The sequence below is a fragment of the Paroedura picta genome, chromosome 5 (assembly GCF_049243985.1).
Source record: "Paroedura picta isolate Pp20150507F chromosome 5, Ppicta_v3.0, whole genome shotgun sequence".
NCBI classification, from domain to species: domain Eukaryota; kingdom Metazoa; phylum Chordata; class Lepidosauria; order Squamata; family Gekkonidae; genus Paroedura; species Paroedura picta.
This window is the reverse complement of record NC_135373.1, coordinates 82,805,172-82,825,281: the sequence shown is the minus strand read 5'-3', so window position 1 is coordinate 82,825,281 and position 20,110 is coordinate 82,805,172. Positions and strand designations below refer to the sequence as shown.

The window sequence follows — 20,110 nt, the reverse complement described above, 5'->3', positions numbered from 1 at the left end:
AACTGTATATCCCAACCTCTAAACTGTGAATTACAAATTAGTGAAGCATTGTGTTGGATCCTGAGGTGCCCTTTTGTTCACAGAGAAAGATTCCTTCCATGGACTACCATTCTATCCAATTCCATAGTTTAGATGCAGAGAAATATGTCCTTTTTCTTGAGCTGGAAAAAGTCAAAAGCACCTGGACTCTTTCAGACCTTACGAAGCAACAGTCAAAGTACAATGATAAGAGTAAGAAAAATAAATAACAATTATGCTTCATACCTCCCAGGGAGGTCTAATGTAAAAACACTTTCCTTCCCCTCCAAGGATCAGTATCCGGGCTTTCACACAACTCTTTCGAGATGACCTGAAGGAACTTCCTGACCCACTGTTCTCCGATACCTTTTTCTCCCTGCCAATCACAACTGAGTCAGGTTAGTTTTATCTCTCTTGGGATATTTGAAACATGAGCTTTGACTATAGACAGGTGAGATTAGGGAAGACTTTTCAGAGCTCTTGCTGTCATCGAATCTATCTAAGCAGAAGGCTGTAACCCTTTTGTTTAATGAGAAACTTGGGGGGATCATCAGCATCTTCCTGATTTGAAGGCTAGACTTCTTTTTGGAAAGTGGTTGTTGCTAATGCCCTGAAAAGCTTCTGCTTGTGAGGCATAGAATCATAGAGTTGGAAGGGGCCATACAGGCCATTTAGTCCAACCCCCTGCTCAACGCAGGATCAGCCCAAAGCATCCTAAAGCGTCCAAGAAAAGTGTGTATCCAACTTTTGCTTGAAGACTGCCAGTGTGGAGGAGCTCACCACCTCCTTAGGCAGCCTATTCCACTGCTGAACTACAATGTACAATCTAGCATGTACAATCTGCTTCTGCATAGAAGAGAGAAATACTAGTGGTCTAAAATCTGCTTCATGGTTTAATTTTAACAGTTGAGCAGGACTTAGCTTTTGGAAGTGTTTCCAATGCCAAGATCTATATAGGAATAAATAGTGAAGGACAGTGTCTCTGAACATGGGCAGAGTCCCTGTTCAGGATTATGTACATATGTATGTTGTGAGTCACATTAGTTCATTGGCTAATGTATAGAAGTGCACATCTGTATGAAGGAATAAGGCACTAGGTGTTCTGTCTGAGGACACAAAGAGACCTTGAGCTTGGGAACTGAGACTGGGATCCTGAACCCTTGCTAGGGATTCATCAGGTCTGGTCGTGAACAGACTTTATGGACCATTCGGGGGCATCCAATAACAGTCAATGGCATGTCTTGGAGGGACTGCATATAGGATTCACAGTTCTTGTCATTGTTGTTCAGGGTTTTCTTGTTCTGGTTGTTATTAGTTGTTTGGAGCTGAGAGCCTGTGTCTTGCTGAATCCATAATAATCTGGTAATTCACATCTGGTTTGTAAACTGATAATTTAATTTCTCGTGTATAGTATTATCAGTTTACAAACCAAATGTGAATGATTATTTGAAGATGCACTTCAATCAGTTTTGAGATTATTCTTTAGTATACTTTATTGTACGGCCTATTCCTTACACAGCTTTGTATTTTGCATTGTCACCAGTTCAAGCCTGTTCATTGGCTTACTTTCAAATTGTGCACAACAGTTCAGTGAACAGTATTTCATGCATGCACATTTGCACAAACACCCATGGAAGTCCTTTCCCTACAGAATAGTTGCAGCTGCATTCCATTGGCAGCCAATAGGAAAAATAAACATTGAGTAAATCAATAATTCTTCCAACAATTATAAACACTTGCATGGTTTTTAAAAGTCTTACCAGCTGGTGTTAGTTAATGTCCATAATCTACATTATTTCTTGAATGCACATTTTTGAAAAGCCTTATTGGAGGCATAGGTCCCCTATAACATCATTTGAATAGATTGGACATTTGGCTCACAACTGATGATGGCTGTCAAACATCCTGTTAAACATAGTCATTGCAACGTTTGCAGCATCCTTATAAGAAAATGTCATAATGAATTGGGGATTTGCACATTGCACAGCTAACATGCATAGCCTCCACAAGGTAATGCCAATTGGCTAGTCAGTGTGCATTATTTCTGCTTAGGAAGTATGCACACTGCTTACACAATGTACAATTGATGTGAAAGCTATGCATTTTAGACAATTTGCAACAATTGATCGCATTGTCAAATCTTTCTCTCTCTTTTTGTATATTGTTATTGGACCATCAAAAAATTATAAATCAGGAGATAAGAATAGTGTATCATAGAATGAACTTCTTTTATCCCCAAGAAATCTATACCCAGATTATTTATTTGATTAATGTTTTCAATTGTTTTAGAACCCTTATTTGGAGTAATAGAAGGTGTGAGCGCTGGTTTATTCCTTATTATTATGATGGTGGCTGTCACCGCATTTCTGGTCTGCAGGCGAAAAGTTCAGTAAGTAGCGATTCATGTTTCCTTCTAGTATCGTGTATATGAAAATTCATATATAGGGTGACATAAATCTCAGGGCACGTCAAAGAGATGCTTTAAATGCAGAAACTAATATTATGTTTTGAATATAAGATACGTCAAGCACATTGACGCAAAATAGTTGTAATGTAGTGATCAATTCCTGAATTGTTATGCAACAAACATAATAGCATGGTTCATCACATGTTCCAATAAATAATAATGAATTACTGTGATTGTCCAATTGCAGCCCATTATACCAGCTGTAACTAGTTAGAATCCTTCAGACCAGGATCTGAAACCTGACAATAGCTATGATTAATAAACTAGTCTTAGCAATAAGTTTGCATTATGTATGAATACAGACATCTTTACCTGTGCGGTTGGACCCCATCTAAATCATGTGCATGGATGCACAGCTTTTGCACCGTCCCTCTCCTGAAGCAGCCAAAAATACTCCTTAAAATGCTAGGGATCCCTTGAAACAACACAAGGAAGCAGATGAAGGGCTGCTGCAGGGAAAGTGCACCCCCACACACACGTGTGTGTGGATCTTTTCAACAGGATAAAATCCTGAATCCTGATTTGGTCCCTGATGCTACCCTTGCATATTTTCCAACTACAGAGATGCTTGGCCTGCGCAAAGATGATGAAAACAGCATTTATCAAAGCAAACCATGATCTGAAAGAGTGCCTGCCAGACAAATCTTGTTGCTACTAATTCACACTAGCTAAAATAAACTATGGCTTAGTGTTGTGTCTGCACAGAGCATATATGTTTTGGACCACATGACCTTCCCTGGCAACCAAATTAACCCTAGTGAATAAAATTTCATGTTTGTCAAATTTTTGTATTGTAGTGGTGGTCATGAAAGACCAACAGCAAGGATGAGCATTCGAAGGGACAGGCCACTGTCAGTCCACTTGAATCTGGGACCAAAAGGGTAAGGTCAAAGTGTTTGCCCCCAGCATCATAGGACAATATATTCTGCCTACTCATCAGCTAACACATTCTTTCTTTTCTTTCCAATCACTTAAAGGAACCGGAAATCTTCCAGGTAAGAGCTAAAACTAATTCACTTCAGATAACATTATTTCAATAGATTTGGATATGTGTCTCCTTGTTTATATGCTGTGATTTCAGCTGTGATTTTTTTTCCTTGACTATTCCAGCCCAATTAAAGTAAATCAATTTGAAATGCACTTCACTAAGCTTCAAGCAGATTCCAACTACCTCCTGTCCAAGGAATATGAGGTAAGACACAAACAGTATGAGGAAGGATTGTTCAAATGGTTGGTTGGGTACATCTGGCCACAATTCCTAGTGTATTTACTAAAAACTGTCCAATTAAAGTGAATGAAATTATTGCAGAGGAAGTGGATCAGAGGGTACTGAAGAAACAACACAAGAGTTGTATTTTGCATAACCAAGAGGGGAGATTAGATCACATATATGATGGCAGGTCCAGGCAGAGAGCACTGTGGAGTGACTACAAGTGCAGATACCATAATATTTTGCCTGTACCCCCAGGAGTTTGCACAAAAGTATCTGTGTTTACCAGCTTGTCCATCTTTGGCTTCCATCCAGTGGAATGGAAACTTTCAGAGCTTGCAGTACATACTATCCACACACACTCCATTCCCACTCAAATCACCTGATCCTCTGTAGATTGTCAGCCCCCAGAGTCTTTTATTATTCACATACATTTAAACTTTCCAAAGAGCAGCTTAATCTGGCATGATGAGAAATGGTTGACCGTCTTGTTTGAACAGCCGCTTAACATGGCAAAGTCAACTGTCAGGAAGGGGTTGCTCTGGGAATTGTGACAGCGCAAAGGCTGGCTAAAGAATGCCTCAATACCTAGTGTGTGTGCCTCAAGGCAGATTTGCTTAATTTCAATCACATACAGATCTATTCCTGTCCCCTGATCTTGGGTAGCCGATATTCTGTAGGGTATGTACACTTATATCATTTAACTATTTTCATTTTCCATTTGTTTTTGCCTTTTTACAGGACCTGAAGGATGTGGGTCGAAACCAATCATGCGACATAGCACTTCTACCAGAAAACCGAGGGAAAAATCGATACAATAATATATTGCCCTGTAAGTCTAACACTAGACATGAGCCTTTGCTTCTCTTCCTCCTCTTATCTTTTCAGCAGGAACAAGTGGCCAGAAAACGTGGCATATCTCTTGTCCCAGGGCCACTATTTAAAATGGCATTTTTTCGTTCCACAACCAATTTGCTACATAGATCCTGGTGCGGAATGGCCCCATGTATCCTCCCTGGCAGCAAAGCACTTCTGCCATTAAAGGGTCTTATTCTTTGAAATTCATAATGTATGCTCTTGAAAAAGAGTTTGCTGACTTCATACTGAAATCCAGTGTCTAATAATGTTCACCCTGGTTATGAAAAGCTTCAGCTGTTAGAGCAATTTTGCTGAATTGTCACTGTTGGTGGTAGGCAGATGGAGCAATAAATAAGAACCTCCTCATGCATGACTGATTTTATGAGATCTGCCCCCAAAACATAAACAGTAGAGTTACTTACATAGTTGTCTTTCAAAAAATCAGCAACTGAACCCATTATAGTATGCTCATAAATCACTCACCCAGTAGTACTGATTTGGTAAACAGCAGCTTCTGTCGTTAAGAATAAATTTAAAAATATGGATTCCTTCTGTGACTTTAAAACATAGATTAAGTGAGACTGTATTTATTTTCAAAGAAAATAGATATTATCTGCAAATAACAAAAATCGTACTTCAACCATAAGGAGAACAACACTTAAATGGTGTGGAGGTCCCAGCAGTACTTACGGGGGAATCACTAGGGGTAGTTGTGCAACTCTACATGCTCAACTGGTGTGTGTGGGGGGGGTTGCACAACTTTATTCACTATGTGACATCTAGAGTAGACATGATTTTTTTCTCTGCATAAGTAATAGGAATCCTCTCCAATAAACTGAATCATTAACATAACATCATATCCAATCTGGACACAACTTAATTGCTTCCTGTTTTTTCTCCCTTTGAACCATTTTCTCCAGCTCAAAGGCAAAACAGTAGAATAACTCTGCCTGCAGCTGCTATATGGAAGAAGGGGTACAGCTAAACTCAGCTTTCAAAATGGTATGGGGGAGATTGCAGCTCCCCCCCCCAAAAAAAACCCCACTTAATCATTTAAAGGGCTTTTCTAACAGTACATCATGGGTAATTTGTTTTTCTGCTGTGCTCCATTTTGTGTCATCATTGACGTGTGTTCACCCCACCTACTGCCCCCACCAAAGTTGTTCCTGAGACCTCTACCTTAAAAAAAAGTTGATTGCATTATCATGCAATATTTGACATGCATGTCAAGTAATGTTATAATGATACCCCATTTTTTCACCTGGGAGTAGTATATCTGGGCATCAGTGAAGTTTGTTTTCTTCTTTTTTTGTTACAGTGCCTCAGCTCTGGGTGGAAAAAGGCTTGGCTGAGGCAGGGTGCAAGAGACAGTTCCCCTCCCCCAGCTGCTGCTCCTCTTCCTGGCTGAATTCTCTTCATGCGTAGGGCTCCTTAGGACTCACCCTGATGCACCCATTCATTCAGCAGCCATGGTCAGAGAGGATTAATTGCCAGCCCTTGGAATGGCCCATGGAATAAGGGTCTTTTCATTATATACATCATTTTAATTTTCTCTCTTTATCTCCCTATTCATCCATTCATCCATCCATGCTGTGCATCTCCTGCCTCTGTCCCTCTATTCCCTTTGCCCAAACTTAGGGACAGTTTGCCATTCCTGTTGGGGAAGAGGCATGCATGCAGGGTTAGTGAATTTCCTCATCTGGAGAAAGACCTAGCAGAGGCAGGGTAGCCAGAGACAATTCCTCTCCCCTGGCCACCTCACTGCCCTTCCCAGCTGAACTTTCTTCCCAAATGGAGCAGTTCCTTTGGTCTCTTTATCAACCACCCAGATGTGTCCGTTCATAAGGACAAGGAGAGAGACCAGAGATCTCTCATAGGAAAGCCACCATCAGAAACTCTTTGAAATTTGCAGGTGGTTTGTAGCAGTAAAAAAGAGCAAGAGGCCAGCAAAACCTTAACGACTGTCCCCATTACAAAGCAATCTCTGTTTTCTTTTTTTTACAATGAAAGTATGCTGCAATCTTGCAGATTATGAGGGTAAAAGACACAAATGAACTCAGTACCTGGATAAAAATGGCATTTACAAACAGTAAGGGTTTCACTTTTTTTAACGGGTGCGGAATAGCCCTTGTTTTTCCTTTTTTGTTGATTGTTCTGGTTCTTTACACTGGAGGCCCTTCTGCACACTTTTAAAGAAGTGGGAGTCTTACCCTTTGCAAACACCATATTTATGGCATTTTGCATGACATCATAAATATCCAACATTACATCTGAAAACTGTCTGCTACTTCCTCCATTTTAAGCACTTGCAGGGGAATCCTCAAAACTGGATTACCCCTGCCATGTAGCGCTAGCAGGATGAAAGCAGCCAGCAAAACACTCGCACAAGACACATGCGTTACCAAAGTGGTGGAAGAAGCGAGATTTCCAGCTCCAGTGCCTGCCCTTGAGCCTGCCTCCCTCTCTCTTGATTCGGAACGGGGCTTTTTTTTTTATTGCCTGGAGCAACAAATAGACACACAATAGCCCAGGTAGAGCACAAAATAAACTTCCCTACCAGTTTGCCCATAAAGCATGCCTCTTTCCGACTAAATAAATAAATAAATAAATAAATAAATAAATAAATAAATAAATAAATAAATAAATAAATAAATAAATAAATAAATAAATAAATAAAAATCACCCCCCCCCCATTTGTTTAAGCTTCAGGGCTTGCAGTAAAAGGAGCCCTGTACATCTATTCATAGTTTAAATGCATAAATTTGAGTAATGATTATATTAATAGGCTTTCTATGAAGTCTGAGTCATATTATTTTGTCAGACTTTGCATTGTAGCTCTTGACTGCCCGCACTACATCTCACCTCTCTATTAGAGCAACTCCATTCCTTATGTGTTTGTCATTCCCCAAGAAAACACTTAGTAATTTTCTGACCAAAATGTCCTAATCCTGCCCACTTTGCTTCACTCACTCTCAGGATCTCAATGTTTAAATATTCAATTTCTTGTTTTACAATTTTGAGTTTACTTTTATTCATACTTCTCATGTTCCATGTTCCTATTTTATGCATTGAACAGCTTTGGACTTCCCTTTTGCATCCATTCATGTCAGCAACTGAATGTCCCTTCAGCTTTAGTTCAGTTGCATGATTAAGAATAGCACCAATCACAGTGCTCTTCCCTGGAAGGTGATTCGGTGCTACCTGACCTAGAGGCTCCATCTTCCAATAGTATATCTTTTTTTTTAATTTTGGGTTGTCTCATCATAGGGTTTTCAAGGTAACAGTTGCACAGAAGTGGTTTACGATTGCCGCCGTCTGCTCAGTACTAACCAGGGTTAACTGTAGTGTCTTTGAAAGATCCTCTGCAAACCTGTCCCTGCTGCCTGGCTTTCTCAGAATAGCAAATGAAAGCTATTGGGTACTATGCAACTCTGTTTGATGTATTGTGCTACCAGATATTTCCCCATGCTCCATGTGCCACATGAAAATTTAAATTACCTATATAGTTGAGTCTTTTACTTTATCTCTGAAATTGGGCAGAGATGATCCCTTCGTTATGGTATGATTCCAGAGGACATTCAAATTCAATAGAAACAGTACAGCCAGAAACTAGTTGCCTGTAGGACCATTCATCATGTATGTCTGAAATTTGGCAGCACAAATAAATGAACTCGGAGGGGTAGGTTCCAGTGAAAAACACAAATTGTGAAACAGTATAGATGCACTGGGACAACAATGGCAATAATAAATCAAGGAAAAGTCATCTCTCTTCAATTTCAGTTGTTTTGTTAATCCTTCATATATGTCCCAACCCATTTCACCTGTTGGCTTTATCAAGGGACAAATATAAGTGTTTCAAACTGCGATTAATACAACCTTACATACTATCCAAGAGACAAGTTTTTTGCATATAAGAAGTGTGTTTGAAACACTTAAAATTTCTAGAAATTGGAGGGAAAACAGTTTCAGCTTCACTGTCTATTACTGAAACCACAGAGGAAAAAAATGAAACGAATCTAATAATGAATGCAATGAACAAAAGTGAAAATCCTAAATTAAAATGAAAAATGATTCATACCTCTAGAAAATAAAGAATGGTTCTCCACCCATACAGAGTTGTCTGGAACTCACAATTTTGTGTTCTGCACCTGATTTCTAAGATAGCAAGTTGAAAGGCACAGAACCTGATACTCATGTTCATACCATAAAATGGCAGTCATTTCTTTTCCAGTTTTATGTTCCCACTAGAAATGTAATAATGAGGATCTAGTAATAATATATTTCCAATGAATCTCTTTCATAGATGACACAACACGAGTGAAACTTTCAAATGTAGATGATGATCCATGTTCTGACTATATCAATGCAAGCTACATTCCAGTAAGTACCTCTTCTTGATTTTTATAGCTATAATAAAAATATTAGACAATTGACAATAGTCTATAATCAGGTTCTTATATCTCTGATCTACCATATCCTTATTGCCTTAAAATGGGCTTCAGTCACTGCTAATAGAATAGAATAGAATAGAATAGAATAGAATAGAATAGAATAGAATAGAATAGAATAGAATAGAATAGAATAGAATAGAATAGAATAGAATAGAATAGAATATTTAGTTTCTATACCAACCTTCCCCATATGGGCTCGGTGCAGTTCACAATAATAAAAACAGTTCAGTAAAATCTGTTACAATAATAAAATTACAATTAAATGCACATTTAATCCTGAAATCATTTGCACCTTGAACCTTGCAAATGATTTGCCCCTTGCATTACATTACATGTGACAAAGATTATACTGCTCTATTTGCAATAAAGGACAGCAGAACCACTCCACATCTATAGATCTCCAAACACATTAATTTCCAGGTTATTCTCCCTAATTGGCCACAATCTCGAGGAATTATATGAGGTTTTTTTGTTGTTGTTCACAGCTATACTGACTTTTATTTTCATCACATAAACATAAGTATTGGTTAACAATTTTGAATTTGAATGTTTTATAATGCTGGCAGTGTAAATGTTCCAATACAATCCTAAAATCGACCCTTCTTAGTACATTCAGAGTTTAATAAGAGTTCAGTTTAGACAGTATCAATTTAGACAGTATTGCACCTATGACCACATTTCATCTTGGATTACCTTGACACCTGTTATAAATATAAAGAACAATTTTTTCTGTCATTCATATAGTTAACTTAACATTCAATAAAAATAGTTTCTTAGATATTTTTCCATGGAAAAGTTTTAGCTATGTTCAGGATCAGATTTTTTTTAACTGCAACACTAATTATTTATCTAGAATTTTGTTCTTCAAACATCATTCTGAGGTAAATCTGACCTCTCATTGGGATAGTGATTCATTTGGATTGTGTGGGGTGGTCTTGGGAGGAGGACTAGCTGGTAGGAAAATATGCAGTGCTTTATGACATAGTACTTATATAGATGATCATTTGATTATTTTCATCCATATGACTAAGTTAATTGATACTTCCTCGTCTCCTGCCACCTTTCTGATCTTAAATATTAAGGCATGTTTTAAGCTCTGTTCCTTCAAGCCATGAATCCAGGAGCAATCTGTTGTCTGGTTAGATTGCCGATTACTGGCTAGGTATCTGAGCTAATGGTAGTTTTCTGAACTGGCAGGGCAATAATTTTCGTAGGGAATACATTGCAACTCAAGGACCTCTGCCTGGCACAAAGGATGATTTCTGGAAAATGGCATGGGAACAGAATGTTCACAATATTGTCATGGTAACCCAATGTGTTGAGAAAGGCCGGGTGAGTAAATTGTTTTCCTGCCTCTTAATTACTTCAAAAAGTTGTATCAAAAATAGTACTGAAATAATTTAACCAAGGCCAAGACATGTTGAATTATAAAACAAGAGAAATCCCACTTCTTGAGAAGCTTGTCTACATGTTCAAGAGTTGACCTACATAGGCATGGTCATGATCTGAACTATGGTTGTGCGATTCGTCCGCTTTGGTGGCCGTTCCCTCCAGGCGCAGCCAGCGCCGCGCCGCGGGGGGGAGGGCGGTGCCGGCAGCGGCGTGAATTCCACGCCTGCGTGGTTGCACCCGCTGTCACGCCGCTGCCGGCACCGCCCCCCCCCCACGGTGCGGCGCTGGCTGCGCCCGGAGGGAACGGCCACCAAAGCGGCTGAATCGCACAACCCTAATCTGAACCATAGAATCATAGAGTTGGAAGGGGCCATACAGGCCATCTAGTCCAACCCCCTGCTCAACGCAGGATCAGCCCTCGATGCATACAGCCAAATTCATCATGAATTTTGCCCTGTTCATGGTTCACAAATTGAAGTTTGTAACAGCTCTGCCATAACGAATTTCCACAAACTTTAAAACAGTTCATGGTAGTTTGTCACCAGAGCAGAATCCAGGGGTTTAAAGGAATTCCAAGCCTTTTAACCTCCTACTTTCTGTTCCCAGTGAAAGCTGCAAAAACAACTGAATGGCAGGGATCAGACTGCTCCCCACTGCTCAGCTGTTTTGTGCTTTCTTGTGCAGTCCCTTTAAAGTTTAAAGAGATTGTACAAGAAAGCACTAAAACAGTTGAGCATCAGGGAGGAGCTTGCTCCCTGTCTGTTTTTCAGGTTTTCTGCAAACTCCATTGAAAAGGACTGTGGTCCCTTCAACGGGATTTGCATGGCCACAAACCAGGAACCAGTTTGGTTTGTGGGATCTTCTGGAATTTTTTAAAAGGCCTTTAAAAGTGAGCAAGCTGAACTTGCGCAAGATCTCCAACCCCAAAGAGGTTAAACTGGGCTCAGCCAGGGCTTTTTCAGCCCTAGCCCTGATGTGGTGGAACACTCTGCCTGAAGGGATGTAAAACTTTAGACAATTTCACAGGCCTTGCAAATCAGAGCTGTTCTGTTAGGCTTATGGTTGAGGCCAAGAATAATATCAAAATACTGGCCTCCCTGCTGAAAACATCAGTCAAATAACCAACAATTTTTTATTGTTAAATTTATGTCTACACCACTCCTCTTACTAGAGAGATGATTTTAGGAAGATATTTATGAATTTAAACTGGAGTATTAATTAACTTGTGGTTTTAATACCTATGACTATTTAATGATTATATTGTATTTTTATGTTTATACATTTCTTGTTACCTGCCCTGAGCCTTTAAGGAAGAGGGGGTTATAAATAAAAATGTTATTGTTGTTGTGGTTGTGGTTGTTATTTCTGCAGGTGAAATGTGACCATTACTGGCCCTTTGACCAAGATTCCTTATATTATGGAGACTTAATAGTCCAAATGCTATCTGAATCAGTGCTCCCAGAATGGACAATTAGAGAGTTTAATGTTTGCAGTGTAAGTATATATAACTCCTTTAGCAGGCTTTCCCAGTTTTGAAGTCAAGCATGCTGGCACAATTTGATAGTGAGAATGGTGATCAGATGCCTTTATTTTATTTTACTTACTTTTAATTACTTCAATTATACCTTGCCTTTCTTTCCAGTGGGGACCCAAGATAGCCTATATTGTTCACTTCTCCACTTTATCTTCACAAAAAACCTGTGAGGTAGCTGAGACTGTGTGTGTAACCCAAGGTCACCCAGTAAGCTTCCATGGCAGACTGGGAACTTGAAACTGGGACCCCTAGACCATAGCCCAGTACTCTAACCACTATACCACACAGTTGTCATCAGAAGAAACACAAAGAAAGCAAAGACTGTGGGAAACTATGTATTTAATTATATTTCAATTGCAATCTTTTAAACTTTTTGCTGTCTTGAGTGTCCTAATCACATGGAAAGATGAAATAAAAATGTTTTTAAAATAAATGTTGGCCCATAGAAAATATTATAAAATGGTCTTTACATTCTTATCATGATTAACCAAAATATTTTTTTTAAGTAAGCTTTTACATTTCCCAGAACTCCTGTATCAGGCTGGACATTCAGAAGAAAAACATTTAAAGAGGGATGTAGCAGAATAGAAAAGGATGGAAATGCTCTGTTGTGCTGTTTGACAGTCTTACAATAGTGTATACTTTTGTGCTGCAGATGTAAAACAGATTTCAAGATGCCCAGAAGCCTGCAAAACATTGTAAGACTCTTCCAATTGTAGACTTGGGGCTATTCCCTCTTTTTCTATTCCCTTTCAACCTCCCTCTTTTAGAGGTTGCTGTTGTTCAGAACAGTCAGCATGATGGAAGAGCCATGTAAAATTCAAAAATTTTCTCAAGTGTATTCCAACTTAAAGTAATGGGATAGTGTATGTTTTTGAAGAGCCAGCATGACAGTCAGTGTTGATGGTAGGTAGAATTCTAAATCAGGAATGGGAAGAACTGGGTTCAATTGACTTAAAGCTCACTTTAAGCCACTACCTATCCTAAGTTACTTCACATCTTGTAGATAAATGGGGAATGGTGTTTGCTATTGTGAGCTCCTTTCAGGAGCAGTTGGAATAAAAATCTAAGTTATAAGTAAATATCTTGTTGAAGCAGCTGCATGGAAGCTCTGAACTCCCAGCTAAATCTCTGAACTGCCAGATCCCTGACGAAGGTTTCTGGTTGCTAGTCTGGCAGATTTAATAAAACAAGGAACAAAACAGGAGTCATCTTTCCCGTGATATTCTATAGTGTGAGAAATATGGTGTTACTGTCCACTTCCTGTTTCTAATTTTTTTCCTCTCATCTTTTAACTGATGATATAGGAAGAGCAGCTTGATTCCTCTAGACTTATTCGTCAGTTCCATTATACTGTGTGGCCAGACCATGGTGTACCAGAAACCACCCAGTCTCTCATCCAGTTTGTGAGAACTGTTCGGGATTATATCAATCGAACACCCCGTGCTGGACCAACCATACTACATTGCAGGTATGAACAAAAAAGGCGACAGTCCTTGGAGAGTTGTGGAAGATTTTTTTTAAAAAAAGCCTTACATATGGAAGGGGCCTTGTTGGCCATCCAGTTCAACTACTTGCTTAATGCCAGAAATCCAAAGCTAGAGCATTCTTGACAGGTGCCTATCCAGATTCTACTTTGAGATCTCTATAGAGCCACCCATTTAGTTTATTGAGAGGCCCATTGAGGGGATATGTAGGGCTTGCAAAGGGGGCAGCATCTTTAGAAGTTCGTGGTAAGTGGTGTAAGGCTATTTTATTTGCAAACTATATTTAAACTACAGGCACTTTCTTAGGAAGGGGTTAGATAGGATTTGGCTGTATTTTGTATTTTAAAAAATGGAATAGTAAGCTTGTCTTGAGCCACAAGAGGAAATATTTTAATTAATAAATGAATAGGGGAAAATTTGTACTGGAGCAGAGCACAGAGCAAGGGGAGATAATACTGCTGCTGCTCTCAAAATCTAAAATTAATGTGTGGTCTTTTGCTAGATGTTTTCCAGAAATACAATGTAACTTCCAGGGCTCTCAGCTTCAGCCTTTAGAATATAATAATGGCAAGGAGGAGAAATGTTAATTTGGAAGGTACAGGCTGCCACTTCCTTTTTTCAGTGCTGGTGTTGGAAGAACTGGGACATTCATTGCATTGGACCGAATTCTTCAGCAGCTGGAATCAAAGGATTCCGTAGATATTTATGGGGCAGTGCATGATCTGCGGCTTCACAGGGTTCATATGGTTCAGACAGAGGTAAGTCCTGGAGCTGGAATATCATTATTATTTGTTATTATTATAATTGCAATAATAAAAATCAAAAGAATCAGAACCCTACAACCTAAGGCAGCCAGCTTTCCCTCTGTAGAGAGGGACTTCCCATCCTATCCTTCCTGTTCCCCACCACAGTTAAGAGCGTAGCAGAGGAAATGGGGAGCAATTTAGCAGTGATGCTATGACATCAGTTCCACTAAGACCAGAAATGGTGCCATTACACCGCACTGACATAATAGCCTGTCAAAAGTAATGTGGCATCAATATGGTACTGAGTAGGTAGGTCCTCCACCCTCCCCCCAGCCACAATCTCTCTCCAAGTGCCAGCACTGTTTTGGCAACTCTGTAGCCACAAATGTAAGTAATTCAAATCTATATATGAAATTCAGATGAACACAAACATGCCTCTTCTAATCCTTCAGCCCTACCTGTCCACTCTTGTTATTTCTGCAGGCCTTGCTTTGGTTGCTCCCACCAAGTAAGGTTAGATTGGTGGCAACCCAAGAATCAACCTTATGGCGCCAAATATTTGGAACCCTCTCTTCAGGGAAATCAGCCTGCATCCCTCTATTGATGCCTTTTGCTAGCGGGCAAAGTCATTTTTGTTTCATTTGGCCTACCCTTAAAATAGTTATTGGTCCTGTTCTAGAGTTGTTTATGTATTTTTATAGAATTATTTTATCATTCTAAATGTTTCTAATTGTTCAAATATTTTAATGTTTTTATGTTTGATGGCTTGGTGTGAAAAGGTATCATCAAATGTTTTAAATTAATAAATATATATTTTTAAATCCCAATGGTCTTTTGTTCTTCACATCCTCCCTGACCAAAGCCTCTCATATCCATAATTCTTCAACCCCTGTTTCAGCTCAGTGTTTCGCTTCCTCTTTATATGTCTCTTCTACCCCTTTGCCCCAGATCAGCCTCCTGCCTGATTCCTTCAGCCATCAAAATGTCTATTTCTCTAGTCACTCTTCTGGACACTGCCCCTAATACACATGTGCACTTCCTGCCAGCAGCATGTAAGCCCTCTATGAGGTTTTTCCAGCCACCACCTTCCCTAGACCACTACAGCTTTTGCAATTTCTCAGTTCATTCTGAAGTATTGTTATATCTTTATAACATATAACATTGTCAACAGACAATGGAAGGTTCTCTGTATTCCCAACTTTCATATTTTTCTCTAACACAGAAGTGACTAGAGCAGCCATTCTCATATTTTTTTTAATTGTGAAAAAACCCCTGAAACATTTTTCAGACTTCAAGAAACCCCAGAAGTGGAGCAATCATGCGGAATATAGTTGGGAAGCCTATTTGTATACATACCCCACCCTCTCCAGACCCATTACTGGCCAATGGGGGGGTTGACATTACTATATATGGTCATAAAGGTAAAGGTAAAGGTATCCCCTGTGCAAGCACTGGGTCATGCCTGACCCTTGGGGTGACACCCTCCAGCATTTTCATGGCAGACTCAATACGGGGTGGTTTGCCAGTGCCTTCCCCAGTCATTACCATTTATCCCCCCCCCCCCAGCAAGCTGGGTACTCATTTTACCAACCTCGGAAGGATGGGAGGCTGAGTCAACCTTGAGCCGGCTGCTGGGATTGAACTCCCAGCCTCATGGGCAGAGCTTTCAGACTGCATCTCTGCTGCCTTACCACTCTGCGCCACAAGAGGCTCTTATAGAGCCTCTTATATATGGTCATATCACCCGACAAATGTTTACCAAATTTAAAAAAGATATCAATTAATTCCCACCCATTTGAGAAACTCTTCCAGGGACATCAAGAAACCCCAGGGTTGAGAAATCCTGGGCTAGAGACTTGATTTAAAAAAAAACTGAAAGCTATGAATTCAGAGAACCTGATACAATCTTTTTATAACATTGTAGCAATATAATAATATTTTAGTACCATTTTAAAGCCACTTGGAGATAGGGTGAAGTAGCTGCTGCAGTGACAGGGTTAGGAACAAAGGTTGCCATGTGGGTGGAAGAATCCAATGCTACTGACCCAGATGCTAGCCTTCCAGGCTTTACGTGATCTTTCCCAAAACTGAGCAGCAAAGCAGATTAGAGAAACATCAGAGAAAAGTTGGGGAAACATCAGGTGGTGCATCAAGTAGTAGTGGGGAGATACTTCCCCAAAGGATTCAGTCTGCCCCTGAAATGGCCTATATACACAGGAATACTGTCTTGGCTGCCATGCTTGATGTCTACAGCCCAATGCTGCTCTGTCTCTCCAGCCTGTACAGTAGAGAAAGAAAGGAATAAGCATCTATAACTACTGAAATTTAATTATTTGAAGAAGAGTTGGTTTTTGTGCTTCACTGTTCACTACCCAAAGGAGTCTCAAAGCAGCTTACAATCACCTTCCCTTCCTCTTTCTATAACCAGCATTCTGTGAGGAAGGTGAGCTGAGAGAGCAATGACAGAATGGCTCTGTGAGAACAGTTCTAACAGGACTGTGACTAGCCATAGCCACCCAGGTGGCTACATGTGGAGGAACAGGAAATCAAACCTGACTCTCCAGATTAGAGATCACCACTCAACCACTACATAAAGCTGGTTCTCCTTGGTTTTTCAACAATGACAGCAACTTGGTTGCTGTAGAATAATTAGGTAATTCATTCATTTCCTGTGCCTGTTCTACTCATCCTTCCCTCCAGTTGTTGGTTCTCAGATTTTCTCATGGCCTGTCCTTTTTCCTTTAGTTCTCCTGCCTCTGAGCTTTCACCTCACAATAAACACAGCCCTTTACAGTGGAATGGAGGACAATTGCACCATTTACTCCAGTTTTGACCAAGTGCCCATTTCTCTATCCATTTATGCAGACAGTAATCTATACATTCTGAAAAGACTTCAGACAAATAACTAGCAATTCCCCATGGGTGAAACAGGGTTGCTGTTTCAAAGCATTAGGCTTAGTGAGGGATAGTACAAAAGATGAGACATACTTAGCTCTGTGTATGAATACTCAGAAAACTACCAGTCAAACAGGCAAAGATAAAGGCAGATGCAGAGCTGGGGATGTAGGTACTTATCTGTGAGCTGATTACTTAGCAGCTACAAGGTCAGTTCCATAACCACTAAAGTGCTCTATTTATTTATCAAGTGTGTCCTACTATCATTCTTGGTAAATTCTGGAGGGAGGGTCAAACTTTTTCTAACCTGTTGTGCACAGCTGGATAATAAAATGAGGGAAGGGGTGGCAGTAAGAAACCACAGAACAAAGAGACAAGTCATTACAACCCATTGCTACAGCCCCTTCTTAATATAACTCCATCCCATGTCGCTTTATTTTTCCCTGCTCCCAGACAGTTATAATGACACAGCAACTGTTTAAATAGACCCTGGTTTTCTGTAGAATCTGCAAGCCTACAATGGGGTAGTGTAGATTCTGTATTATAGTTCCCTGCTACAATGTAGAAACTGTTGTCACAGAGTGTTAAAACTGGTAATGTTTGAAAGTGCTCCTATATAGGACTTCAAAATTTTTCTGAATCAAAGCAAATTTCAACAACATTTATTATCACTGGAACAAATTGCTTTTCCATGATGGCAATACAGATAATTGTATCATGAAAGAGGCACTTTAGGCCCTAGGTTGTCATCAGATCAGGATGTTTGGGTACAATTTGGCTTTACAGGTCTTTGACTGTGCTGGAAATTCATCACACTAGAAGCATTTGAACTAGAACATGAATTTTATCATGATTCAAATGGAACTGGCTAAAAGATCTATGCAAATATAAGTCCTATTGTATTAAATGAGACTTACTTCCACGAAACTGTTCTTAAGGTTGCAGCCTAAGAAGCATCCATGCTGTTACTGCCTGAGATACAATTTGGCAACTCCTGTCATTCAAGTTAAAACAACAGTTTAGATCTACTTTGTATGGCCATCAGCTAACATGTACCATGCATATTTGTAACACAGGTTCCATTAAACAATTAATTTCTGGGTCCCAGGGGGGCCCATGGCCACTCAGTCCTCCCTGTCTGCCTCCATGGTCCCAGCTGAGACCCCAGGGGTGGCAAAGGCTTCAAATTGGGGGGGGCTGTTAACCACTCCTCTCCCTCCCCCGCCCCTCTTATTCATTCTCCACAACCTGGAGAAGACATGGATCCTCTTTCCTCGGCTGCCATTTGGCCTTGAGTATGGGCCATGGTCAGTCATGTGCATGCCCAACAGCCTTTACCGACCTCCCTCACCTGTTCCCAATTTGCCTGATACCCTGACCAGTTTAGCCTAGTTGCAGCTGCTGCTGGCAGCACCTATGGGAGCCAATTGATGCAGTATAAGACCGTTGATTTCTTGGACCACTGATCCTGGCCATCTTGCCATTGAGACAGCAATAGATACTGTTTGTCATGGCCACCTTCTGCAGCCCATGTAAATCTGAGACTTGCCCCTTCTCAGACTCATAGAACCATAGAGGTGGAAGGGACCTCCAGGATAATCTAGTCCAAGGCCCTGCGGAACGTAGGAAACTCACAAGTACCTGACCCCAATTCCATGCCCAGATGATGCCCCCCCCAAGAAAAACCCAGAATCCCTGGCAAGCCTGACCTGGAAGAAAATTCATCTCCCAACCCCAAAGTGGCAATCAGCTTTTCCCTGGGCATGCAAGAAGGAGCCACAAGAGCCAAGCACCAACAAAACCCTGCTCACCCACTCACAATTCTTCCATTTACATTTCTACAGAAAAAACCCAAGAATTCAAAATATATTAATATTTTAGCATAATCTAACAGAAAAGCCCCTGTACACATTATTTCCTTTCTCTTATGGTACTTCTGTCATCAGTATGAGATAGACTTCACATTTTGATCTTGTGAGCGATCAACTGAAAACCAGGTGATTCAGCTGTAATAGTGAGTCCCAATACCCTGTGTGACTGTCTTTGAGTACTGAAAGAGAAAGTAACAATTCCTGCAGTTAAATTACTTTGTATAAGAAAATCCTCATTTTTATATCAGCTGGCACAAGAACTTTACGGTCATTATACAAGAAGATGCAGATCACTTTGTGGACAATACTAATAAGCTGTTCAACCACGTGACATTCATGTGAACTTGTTATAAGATTAGAAGAAACATGTGCTTCCTGCTGGCTATGTCCTTTTTGACACTTTCTTTCCCCTCTTTGCAGTGCCAGTATGTATATTTGCACCAGTGTGTTAGAGATGTCTTAAGAGCAAGAAAGTTACGTAGTGAACAGGAAAACCCCTTGTTCCCAATATATGAAAATGTGAATCCAGAGTACCACAGAGGTAAGGTTGGTTTCGATAACTGTTTAAAAAAATCAATGAGAGCCATAGGTTAGTTTTTCTTTGTTCTGGCTTCCTTCTGCTCCCTGCTCCCTTTTGTAGCCACTAGATATGGAATATTCACACTGTGCCCTAGATTTCAACAATATGACTGAACATGAGAAATGGTGGTGGCTATAGCAACCTCTCAGGACTACTCAGCCCATAGCAGCTCTCTGTACCTAGCAAAATAGTTATTGGATTTATTTAAATGGAAATTTTCCACGGTAATGTTCAGCCTGGGCTTCCTGTTGGAAACATTTATGGTAATTTGCTATGTTAACGTTACCATATTTTTAAAAGCAAAACAGAAGACATATTTCCAAACTGACTACTTCAAATAGAAGTAATCACTATGATAAATCTCATTTTAAATATCCCCACTATTTAAGCTGTGATAATGACTACTGGGTCATGACCCAGCTTACTGGGGGGTAAACGGTAACGACTGGGGAAGGCACTGGCAAACCACCCCGTATTGAGTCTGCCATGAAAACGCTAGAGGGCGTCACCCAAGTGTCAGACATGACCCAGTGCTTGCACAGGGGATACCTTTACCTTTACTTTTTAATGACTACTAACTAGGAATATTTATAACCTTCCA

The 20,110-nt window shown here is 40.1% G+C and overlaps 2 protein-coding genes across 7 annotated transcripts in view; one reads left to right on the top strand and one right to left on the bottom strand.

The window, feature by feature from the left end:
* Positions 1 to 20,110, bottom strand: part of MYRFL (myelin regulatory factor like) — a 512,195-nt gene that overhangs the window by 235,298 nt on the left and 256,787 nt on the right. The window lies entirely within an intron of this gene.
* PTPRB (protein tyrosine phosphatase receptor type B) overlaps positions 1 to 20,110 on the top strand; it is an 81,982-nt gene that overhangs the window by 60,112 nt on the left and 1,760 nt on the right. For 5 of the 6 annotated variants that reach the window (XM_077338796.1, XM_077338795.1, XM_077338800.1 and 2 more), the window contains 12 exons: positions 310 to 416; positions 2,308 to 2,407; positions 3,283 to 3,366; positions 3,463 to 3,480; positions 3,596 to 3,677; positions 4,437 to 4,527; positions 8,857 to 8,933; positions 10,202 to 10,336; positions 11,768 to 11,890; positions 13,238 to 13,401; positions 14,040 to 14,175; positions 19,350 to 19,470. In XM_077338796.1, coding sequence (XP_077194911.1) covers positions 310 to 416; positions 2,308 to 2,407; positions 3,283 to 3,366; positions 3,463 to 3,480; positions 3,596 to 3,677; positions 4,437 to 4,527; positions 8,857 to 8,933; positions 10,202 to 10,336; positions 11,768 to 11,890; positions 13,238 to 13,401; positions 14,040 to 14,175; positions 19,350 to 19,470 — 1,238 coding nt within the window. Of the gene's footprint in view, positions 1 to 309; positions 417 to 2,307; positions 2,408 to 3,282; positions 3,367 to 3,462; positions 3,481 to 3,595; positions 3,678 to 4,436; positions 4,528 to 8,856; positions 8,934 to 10,201; positions 10,337 to 11,767; positions 11,891 to 13,237; positions 13,402 to 14,039; positions 14,176 to 19,349; positions 19,471 to 20,110 lie in introns of those variants that run through there. The other variant, XM_077338799.1, reaches the window with a different exon arrangement.